At 39.4% G+C, this 11,723-nt stretch overlaps 1 protein-coding gene across 1 annotated transcript; it reads left to right on the top strand.

Annotated features, from left to right (window-relative positions):
- The first annotated feature begins 203 nt into the window (after positions 1-203).
- Positions 204-4,352, top strand: LOC119698248. The gene is made up of 2 exons (XM_038129956.1): positions 204-568; positions 1,968-4,352. The coding sequence occupies exon 2, from the start codon at positions 2,717-2,719 to the stop codon at positions 4,103-4,105; it is 1,389 nt and encodes a 462-aa protein (XP_037985884.1). The 5' UTR covers positions 204-568; positions 1,968-2,716; the 3' UTR covers positions 4,106-4,352.
- Positions 4,353-11,723: the final 7,371 nt, after the last annotated feature.

The following is an 11,723-nucleotide window of genomic DNA, read 5'->3' as shown; positions in this document are numbered from 1 at the left end:
AGAATGATTGGCAAATATGCCCGTAGGAAATCAGGCGATGTTAATAGAAGATATTAAGGAGTTAGGAGTAGGATTACAGAAACAAGCAGCAGCCTCACAGAGTCAGGTGTTAGCTGCTCTTGCACCCCTACAAGCAGTGGCAACAAATGCTCCGCGGGCTCCATCTACTGGCTGATTTAAGTGTTACTGGTGTGGAGGTACAGGTCACACGCCAACGGGCTTGTCAGGCAGCTAGCGTCTGGTGTCAAGGTTGTCTTTCGGACTCCCACAACACCGCAGCTTGCCTGCGCCGCTCGGGAAACGTGAAGGTCAGCACGCCTAACAGCTGCCGCGTCCAGACACAAGTAGCCACTGTCAACACCTCAGCCCAGCTCCACTACAACCAGCCACCGCCGGGAGCCTCGGGCTGGACATGGCAGCCTCAGTAGCAGTAACATTGATGACCACCCAACCGGAAAAGCTGCCAACTGGAATAAAGGGACCAATCATTATTGATGGACAACCTATGGGAGCTTTGTTGCTGGGACGATCATCGGCCACCATGATGGGATTATTTGTTATAACTGGGGTAAGAGACGCCAATTATACCGGGGAAATTTGTGTCATGGTGCATACTCCTTTTCCACCGATACGAATCGAGAAAGGACAAAGGATAGCCCAATCGGTTCCATTGGAACAGATGACTAAAACATTGCCCCCTCATCAATCACAATTGAGGGGAGAATGAGGCTTTGGTTCCACTGGAGGACTTACTTTATTAACAATGAATTTGAATGATCAGCCAAAGCGCACTGTAATAATATATCAGGGTGGGACACAAACCTTGGAAGGTTTATTAGATACTGGTGTGGACTACAGCATTATTAGTCCAGATTGCTGGCCCCATAACTGGCCATTACAACCAACCACAGTGACAGTTACCGGGGTTGGGGGTTTAACGCTTGCAAGAAAGTCACCTATGTTATCTGTAACTATTGATGGAAAGACTTTACGGAGTGTTTTCTCAGTTGTACCTTTGCCCCCTACTGTGCAGTGCCTTATTGGTCGGGACATTTTGGCTCAAATGGGAGTAGTGCTGACAAATGCACCCTTTGGACTAGTGGTCATTGCGTGGACTTTCCCAATCCCGCTGACCTGGACCATGGATGTTCCAGTGTGGGTTAAGCAATGGCCATTAAAAAGGGAAAGTCTGGAACAAGCACATATACTAGTACAAGAACAATATAAGCAAGGTCATTTACAGGTCAACAAATTCAAAAAATACATGATGCTCTGAAACTACATGGGTTGGTTGTAGCTCCTGAAAAAATTCAGTTATCTGCACCCTGGAAATATCTAGGATGGACATTTACCGGTCAGGTTGTTACCCCCCCCAGAAATTGCAATTAAATATTAAAATACATACATTTCATGATGCACAAAGGTTACTTGGTGATCTGCAATGGCTGCGCCCTATTGTGGGCATCCCAAATGAGTTATTAGATGAACTTCGAACTTTACTAAAAGGAACTGATCCGGCACAGCCTGTCCATATAACCTCTGAGCAGGTTAAGGCACTTCAACAGATAATGGACTGTGTGACACAGGGCAGTGTCCGGAGATGAGATCTTAACCTCCCTATACAGCTGACAGTCTGGTGTGGAACTAAATATTTACTGGGTGCACTTACTCAGCAAGACAGAAAAATGGGGGAGGCATGGGCCTTGGAATGGATATCTCCTCCACTTCAACAGCATAAGACCCTCCTTCAAAAAATTGAAATTTTGACTGACTTGCTCAAGAGGGGTCGTGAACAGGCGTTACAGATTACGGGAAAGGAGCCTGATCAGATATGGATACCAATGAAGAAAGATACATTGACCTGGTACCTGATAAACAGTATGGGGATCCTAAGACAGGGCAATGGCAAGGTCCTGCTAAGGTATTATATTGGGGCCACAGATATCTCTGTGTTTCTACCCCTACAGGATCCTTGTGGGTACCTGCCAAATGGATCCGAGCAGCTGTGTTAGATGGAGCCGGACCTCAGTCAACTGAGCAAGGAAGACCGCTGGCGAGGGGAGACGAAGCTGTTGATCACCCTTCAACCAATACTTCTTAAGCTGAAAGGACAGTGTAGCTTTGCCGTTGACTGAGCAATTGACCAGTGCAAATCTCTAGATAATATACTAAGCCTGCTTCTGGTGCTTTCTACTTTTTTTAGAGGGCCTGAGGATTTAGCTTGTATTAAGTGTCATAATAGACAGTGTGCTGCATGGATATTGCTTTTTTGCGAGGGTTGTCAGCAAACTAAGTGGGTGCATCAGTCCCAATTACCTGAGCTGTGGTGCAGAAGCTGTGCATTTTATTGGCAGCGGAATTCCTGGCAGACAGAACTCCAGGCCTTTACAGGGTTACCTGGCCGCCAAGGGTTACAGTTGTACGAATCCTCGGAACAAAAAATTCTTGCATGGTTCGGTGGGAAACCCAACACTCAGTCAAATGCACTTCAGGGCAATCTCAATCGCTTATCTTACAGTCTAAGTGTGGGTGGGGTATTCCCCTTTCACAGTTAGATGTAATAGGTCTGATTCTGGGGAATCAAGATCCCAACCAAGCGTGGGACGATTGCCTAAGAGGCCTAAAAAGATTAAATCTGGGCAGATCAGGGAAGAAAAAGGGAAAAGGAAAGAAGAGATATTCTTAATAGTTTGTGATAAACACGTTAATTTCCCAAATGTCTGGGTGGTTCAAAGCAGCACCCGGGAAGATCAGGGCGATGTGGCAGACTTATACTGCTGCTTTACTAATCTTTGCCCTCTTAATGGACAGCCCAGACATTGCCGGAGGAGTGGGAACCCATCAAGCATGGGCCCCACCTCAGCCAAAGACTGATATTTGGGTCACCATGGCAAATTTGACTAACCAGGAGGCTATTTGCCTGTCATTATCTTCTCCCGGTAATCCATTTACAACCTGTTTGGTTGGGGTACCAGCGGATCCCTGGCCATGCCCGTCAAGAATAGCCACCTGCAGGACCAGTGACGCTAGGTTCAGTATAGATAACTGGGACCAGTGGATTTCTCATTTTCCCACAGCACCACAGGAACCCCAAGAATTGGAGCTGTTAGGCTCAGTGATGGCAGATGCATGCCTTAAATTTAGCCATAAAAGTCAGCTGCCAGCCAAGAACCATTCTACTATTGTAACTTCCAGCATGGCTGTCTACCGTAATGCAACAGCCTGGTGCAATTATACCACAAATAAGGCGTCAATTTCATCAAATGACCCTATTCAATTACCAGCAGGTTACTTTTTAATATGCAGGGACCGTGCTTGGCCCGGTGTCCCATCGGTGCTGAGCGGGGGGCCCTGTACAATTGGACGGTTGTCTCTACTCACACCCAATACGTCCATGATCTTAAATATGAGCCGCCACCATCACCGGAATAAAAGAATGGCTCATGCATTTACTGCTGATTGTAAAGACGATGTAAAATTTTGGTCTCCAGGGTCCATAGTGGCAGCATCCTTTTTGACTCCAGGAGTATCGGCAGCAGGTGCCCATGCCATTTTAAATAAGTTTGAATGTTGGCTTGCTAAACAAACCAATGCCACCTCTTTGTCACTTTCTAGCCTTTTGCTTGATGTTGATTCTATTCGCCATGCAACGCTTCAAAATAGGGCTGCAATTGACTTCCTTTTACTTGCACAAGGCCGTGGCTGTGAAGCATTCGAGGGTATGTGTTGCATGAACCTCTCTGATCATTCGCAGTCCATCCACTCCCAGCTCTCTGAATTGCGAAGACTAACTGGAAACTTACAGGTAGAATCAGGCTTCGGTATTGATGGATGGCTCAAATCTTTAGGCCTGGGATCGTGGTTACGCTCTATTGTTAAGGTTAGCATTATCGTAGGCATTATAGCTTTGTTAGTAGTGTTAATTTTGCCTTGTTTTTGCATATGCTTACAGAACATGATATCTGCTGCATTTAATCAGAGCATGATTGTTCAACAGAAAAACGGGGGAAGAGGGGAGGATTTTGTGAACAGCCGGCTAGCTGAGAAAGGTCACGGCGGCATAATACCGTTGGTTAAACAAGAAGGAGATAAGCATGGGAACTAGCAATTAGTGTAAGGCAGGGATGTTGTGCCCTTGGTACAATAGCAGGATAAGGAGGGTGATCTTAGGTTAGAAATATGGAGAAACACAGAAAAGCTGTAACAGTATACCCACAAGAATGTAAAACTAGGTGCAGCTGGCTGATAAGCAACTAACCAATAATGAGCTCGCTTTTTGCAATATGTATTAGTCTCATTAACACCAATATAAATATGTGTGGCTATCAATAAAGTTTGGGATTTGCTGATCATTTATATTAAGTGCCGCTTTTCTCCCACCGACTCCAACACAGTGGTTTCAATAGTTACTGAGGGAATGAAAGATAGATACCAAAGAAAAATATCCTGTATCTTTTTTTCTGCCATGTGTTGGAACAAGCAAATGGGCAGAAACAACATTGCAAGTGTGGGAAATGACAAAAATATCACATCAAACTGCCATTCCTTTATGTTTTAATGTACAATGAAGTACAAAAATCTAATGTATTAGAACTCTAACAACAGTACATAAGGTTATGCCCCAGTCAATGTCTTTAAATACAGGATACAGCTGTCTGTCTGAAAGGTTTTATGTCTACCAATATTTGGCTCTAAATATGAGCTGCAAGTGCATATCCCCCAAGAACAGGTAAGAACTAATGCAGACAACACACTGTAACATTAAAAAGCACTTCATTTTTTTTCTGTACAAGCTGACTTTTGAGTTTGGGCTTAAAATACTCCCCTTTGACTTGGAAATAAAATAATATTGACATTTTATACATGAATGTGTACTTTGAAAGAATGAGTGTGGTGTCAATTTGGGAAATCCTTACGATTTTGCACATATGAACTGAGTACTTTTGAACTCCTTTTGTGATTCCTATTCCAGTAGAATCACAGGATACAAAGCTATTACATGAAGGGGGTTTATGGGACTTTCTGGGTGTCAGGCCAATTCTGACTCGTCACTGAATGCATCAGCAGATGTTTACATCATCAAAGCTTAATCAGAGGAAATAAGGAATTAGGATTTATCCATATCATCATAGGTCAGTTGAGATGCACAGTCATAAATAAATAAATGGATTTGTGAATGGGTATGTGATTTCTAAAGTGCTGTAATAATTTTAAAAGCTTTTGGTGTAAAATATGGACTTTCCTAAAGAATATTATTGAATAATGTACAATTTACATTCCCTGAATGAAATTGGAAGGAAGAAAATGAAGTCAGAAATGCTGGGCCACATCTATCAAATATCTTTTTTTTTAAATTATAATGTTCCACTTGAGGGTAAAACCTCTCTTTTAGCCAAGTCCTCAATTTTTTAGTCATGTAGGGGAATGCATTCATCATTTCCTTCAAATGTAGCTTTTGTCGCACTGCTTCTGATTTTAGAATGCATCCCACTAGCTGACAAAGACTGACACAATGAATTTTTATCCTTTCAAATAAAACAAAGTTAGAACAAGGAAAAAGAAATTGTAAAAGAAGGAGAAAATAATTTAGAACTCTATTTTTTATAACCTATTAAGAGACAGCATATTAGAAAAGAGATTGTATATATAGTTTCACAAGTGGAATGTTTGCCAAATGTCAACTAATTGTAGGAAAGGGAGTTAGAAAAATTTATATTGAAAATTTAATTCTAAAGACAGAACACTTGAGCCAAAGATTGATAACTAATTGTTGGAATGCAAGCCTCTCTGTTTTTCTCAGAAAGATGAATGCAGAGGTTGAATTAAAGCCTTTAGAGAAATTAAGATATATTAAGCCACATAGATATAAAGTAGAAATATAAGTTTAAGTGGAAGTGTAAGTTATAGTTTTAAATAAGTAGAAATACATTTTAAGTACCTTAAGAAACTGTGTTGGCTAGTAAAGGCCCTAAGGCCTAGTTTAAAGTTCAGTAACTTAGCTGTGGACATAACAAAAACATAGCAAAACTTTGCTTCCATCTCTAAAACAAATAGAACTATAGGCATACATAGATATAACCATTCACATAAATAAATAAACTTGTATATGTAAATTTTAAGTAAGAAAACAGATAGTATATTTGCCTAAATAAATAGTATTATATGCATAGTTTTTTAGGTAAGAACTGACACTACTTTCATACATTTAAAATTAAGTTTAGATTAGTTTAGAAATAATGTTTTATAATTGTGGTTTTAGCTATTTAGATGTTTTATAAATAAAATACCCTGTAATGAGGTGTAAGAGAAATCAACCACAGCAACAAGAAGATTGAAGAACAACAAGATAAAGAAAATAAGAAAGAAGAAGAGAAAGCTGTTGTTCCTACTGCTACTGTTCAGAACATGGGACTACGCCAAGGAACAACTGCTGCTGCTGCTGCTGTTCCTACACGGAGCCCTGGGACTCTATGCCAGAGGTTCCTGCTGCTGCTGCCTGGAACATCAGACTCTATACCTGAGAACAACTGTTATTGCTGCTGCCGCTGCTCCTGCACAGAACCTGGGATTCTATGCCACAGAGCAGCTGTTGCAGCTGCAGCTTTTGTTTGAGATTCTATGACAAAAAGTTTTTAACACAGACTTTATTATGTTAACATGGACTTTAATACCTTGAACTCTTTACCTTCGAGACTGATGTATTCATACAATAAACAACTTTACTACCACTAACAACTGCTCTTGCCTCTTTGAGGACCCCAGACCCAACACAAGCTAGACAACTAATTGAAAGGAGGCTTAATATAAAGGCCAAATAATTTAGCCTTCAAAAGGAAAACTTACAGGGTCAGATTACAAAGCTAATAAATGAAAGGTGTCTGGAATGAAAAATAAGAACTGGTGTTGAAAACAGCATAGAATTTTGAGAACTGAATAAACTGAAGGTTATAAAAAAGACTAGTATTGGAGACAAAAATGTGAACATAAACTGGACTCCTCAGTGCTGGAAAAAAACGCTACATATTGTTAGAGTTCTCGCACTTATAGAAAGATGTACGAAACCATCATCCTGCACAAGAGAAAACAAATTCTGTTTTGAATAGACAAAATGCATCTAAGGAACAGAAGAAACTTGAGCCCTGACATGACAGCTAAAGTTATGGCTAACATACACACAGTGGAAAATTAAATGCCATAACCTTCCCAAATCTGGAAGCAGTTATCTAAACTAAATTTTGTGAGTGTTGAATAGAGCTGTGGTTTCTCACATATGTTTATATAACTATGTGTTCACACACTCCTGAAAATTTTAGGGGTTTTCTCTCAAAGGTGTTGTATAACCTTAATACAGTGTTAATTATCACTACTCAAATCCTCTCTGACTGAAACACTCTCATGATTTTAGCTTATTTCTCTATGTTGATTCCATGCTATCTTTACAATTTGCCATTCAGAAACTGGTTCTGCTATTCCTTATGACTTTCTCTTATCATTTTTTAAGCTTACAAACACAGAGTATCACCATCAGAAAAATAGTAAGAGTAGTTATTTTCATACATAAGGTCTAAAAACATGTATTACTTCATGTAATCACTTGAAAAAAAACCAAACCTCTGAAGTAATTCAGTCAATTACGCAAACCAAACAGATCAATGTGAGTCAATAAGGAAAATTATACCCAAAAAGAACAACAGTATGGAGTTGTTTAGTGAACAGTAGGTTTATTTGCCAGGAAAAAAAAATTATTCAGAGTATGGAAATAGCAGGACTCTGAAAACTGAGAGGACCACAAAGGTAATAGTGATTGGGCCTCCAAGTCAGGTGTTTGTAGGTTTTAGAGTAGTCATAATTTTGAATCCAAATAAAAGGCAGAAAATGAAAAATAGTTTTGCAAGAATTCCACTCCAACTTGAAAATTTAATATAGATTGTTCACCAAGCCCCTTGTAGCCTTTGATAGCTAAATTTCTGTTTAATAAATCTTAAAAACCAGCTTTAAGATCCTTTATCAGGCATCCATAAAATAATTAGGAGTTAAAAAACAAACATTTCTCAAATAAGTTTACGAACCTTATAGTAAAATTCTAAATTCAGATTCAGGTTTTCAATGACCTAGTAAGGTTCACAGTGAGGGTGCTTCTGACGTGAAACTCTGCTGGGTACAAAGATTACTTCTATAAACACAGTAGAGACAACCACAAACATGAAACAATGTCCAAATACACACTGTTGTACATTATGATTAGAATGCTACAGAAATATTGGTACTCTTTATGCTCCATACAACTTAGATGCAACAACCAGTATTCAATCTTTTAAATTTACCATTTAAATTCATGTTTAGGCTCTTGCAAGTTAAAAAAAATTTACAGCATAACGTGAGCTGATATGTACATACTTGAGGGCAGATTTCCAAATATATTTAGGCTTCAATGGGATACCCAGTGATATTTAAATAAGCACATCAGGTATCAAGTTTTATGATAACTATAACCATCATCATGGTTAAATCTACCTTTGTGGGTTTGGGGTCTTTTTGTGGGCTTGGGGTATTTTTGAGGTAGCTTAAAAGCAGTACAAGAGAAAAAGAGATACTTCTTACCTTGTCTGAAATAAATAGGGCAGGAGATCTTTCTCCTTTTTTATGCCTTTATTAAAAAGAAATCAGCTTGGGTGGGGAGAACTGATGGGTCACGCACACACTGCCGCTGCTCCCAGGAGTGGCATGGAGGAGGAGGCTGATTGCAGCTTTGTCCACTGGTATGCATTCCAGTCCTCACAGGAGCATCACGAAATCCCCATTCTACAGTCTGACATTCGAGGTCCTCTTTCTAGCTGACATCCTTTAGGTTAGGGTGAGGGGTAAAAAGGATCTTAACAGACACTGGATTCAGTTGCTCACTTTTAGACATCACTTAGATCTCTTAATTCCATGTTGGCTCATTGTTTTAGGGGTTTTTTTCTGGATTTGGTATGGTGTTTACACCTTTGCATGCTGGTTCCTCATATTTGCATGTCAGCTCCGATCTCACCTTTTCAGTCCCAGGTGCCATCTCCCAGGAAACAGCGGCAGGGGGGGAAGGGGATACTCGATGGGAGAGGGATTTGTAACCATCAACAACAGGTAATTAAAGAAAAACTATTAACAACAGGTGATTACAACATGAAATTATTAACAACAGTTGGAGTTAAAACTCCAACTTAGCAGCAATTGGTTTGACCTGTTAATTTTTTTTTTTTTAAATGGACAACTTTTCTACTCATAACATTGTCCACTGTTCATTAGCACTTATCACACATTACTGAGCAGCAGAAAAATAGCTTTCAGTAAAGTATTTGGATTATTAAAAGTGCTGCAATTAAAGGAAGAAAGAAGGGATCTCTAAAGATTTATAGAAACAGGCCTTTTTCAGAAAATACTGTTTATTTATTATTCTAATAATTAATATTTCCATAGGTGAAAACATGTGTTACTGCATCAAAAATAAATTTATTTCACTCAGCATACTAGAATGGAAGAGTATGCTCAATGCACTTGATGCAAGTCAAAATCTGCACTTAAGAAGACTACTTAGGAAGAGGAAGACAAAACATCATTCTAAACTATAAACCCCCTTGGTTCCATTCTGTTGTTATTAGAATTGCTTCTCAATTTATCATCCCATGTCATCAAATGAACAGATCAATTCGTTTTTCATCTTGACTATAGCCTATAAAGCTATAAACAACAAGATGGACTGACCTCTCAAACCTTTATAATAATTTTGCAAATCTTTATTGATATAATTTTTAAAAGCCCTCTTGTAGGTGAGTTAAGAGATGACTATTTTACAATAGAACAGGCTATTCCTAAATAATATAAAATCAGCATAAATATTTATTTTACATTTTAATATTGATACCATGATGATACTGATACATCAGTGGGTGATGATGCTTTCTAAAGGCACTTTGACAGGCAGGAGGAAAGAACAGGAATTTCAAGTTCAACTCGTGGAAGTGCCAAGTCCTTCAACCTGGGAAGAAGCAACTAAAAGCTTCTGGGTGGAAAAGGACCTGAGGATGCTGGTGAGCATAGAATCACAGAATCATTAAGGAAATCATTGAGTCGGACCATTAATCTAGCATCATCTTGTTCAGCACTAAATCACATCTCCAGGTGCCACATCCACATAAAACAGAACACAAATCAGCAATGTGTCTTTAGAGCAAAGAAGGCTAATTGGCAGCTTGCTCTGCTTTAGGCAGAGTATTGACAGCAATTTGAGGGAAGTTGTTCTTCTGTTTACACTGCTGATGCCAACTCTGAAGTACTGTATTCAGTTCAAGACAGACATGGATGTACTGGCGATAGTCAAGTAAAGGGCCATGAAGATGACTAAGGGACTGGAGTGTCTTTCCTATGAGGAAAGGCTGAGAGAACTTGAACTGCTCAGTTTAAAGTAGAGGACACACAGAGGGGTCTTATCAAGATCACTGAAGGAAGGATACAAAAAGGACAGTCAGACTCTTTTACATGGTGCCCATTGACAGGACCAACAGAAATACAGGAGTTTCCCGCTGAGTAAAAGGAAATATTTTTATACTGAGAGGGTGACTGAACAATGGCACTGGAAAACTTCAAAAGCCATCTGGATATGGCTCAAATTTCTCTAAAATTATTCCAGAAAATGGAGCATTATCTATATGTTAAGTCGATATTATGCCTTCAGTGTAGTGGAATTCATGAAGAGTTTGAAGAGAGCATTACTTTTGCTACATTAATGAACTTAAGAACTTCTATTTCTTAAGTAAATATAAACTTAATCCAGCAAACAGATTACCTTAGTCATTACAATGACAGTGGTTTCACTGGTTTCAGACATATAATTCAAAAAGAAAAAAAAATTCCTGAGTACAGACTAAATATTTTTTTCCTTCTCAAATTTTCTAAGATCTCCCTGTTAGTTTTTTTTCTTATATCTGCTTATGGACCTGATTGTAGGATACCAAATGAATTATTTCAAAGCAGTTTAGCATCACTATCTTTTCCATTTATGATGGCTACTGATTGAAGTGGCATGCTGGAAAGCACAAATATTATTAATATTTTAGTTTGCTTGAATTGTGTTTTGTTAAGAACTAAAGTATCTCAATATATGATTTATACTACTTTCAGTTATTTTGACACAAACCTTCAGATATAGATAGTTCATATGACAATATTATTATACATTTATTTTCAAAATTCCCAAAAATGGTCAAATAAAAACAAAGCAGTGTGACACCAATGGGCTATAGTCAGGTCTTAGGTATGTCCTCCCCCTCTGCCATACATACATCCTTCTCCCTTTTTTCTGTCTCTAATAGGCTGTGAAACCATGTCTCTGGAGGGCTGTTCAGGTCCACTCCAGCTAGCTATTGACCCTAGCCCATACGGTCTTACATGGATAAACGCAAAAGATGAGAAGCGTTCTTCTCCACGTGGTAATGTTCTCTCTTTATTCCAGGAGACACATCAGATGAACAAACACATGGGAGAAAGAGGGCGTTCCTCTGTGCCAGGAGACTTTTATACCCGGGGAATGGGGTCGGAGGAAGAGGAGCACAGCCAATGGGATGTCAGTGAGGAGTGGCAAGGAGAGGGGTAACCCAGGGGAGAGACCACCGGGGGGTACTGGGGTGGGTGAGGGAAAGACATGGTGGGGAGAAGAACAAACCATGTGATATAACACCAACTATTCA

This window comes from Motacilla alba, chromosome 2 (assembly GCF_015832195.1).
Source record: "Motacilla alba alba isolate MOTALB_02 chromosome 2, Motacilla_alba_V1.0_pri, whole genome shotgun sequence".
Classification (NCBI taxonomy): domain Eukaryota; kingdom Metazoa; phylum Chordata; class Aves; order Passeriformes; family Motacillidae; genus Motacilla; species Motacilla alba.
This window is presented reverse-complemented; position numbering and strand designations above follow the sequence as displayed.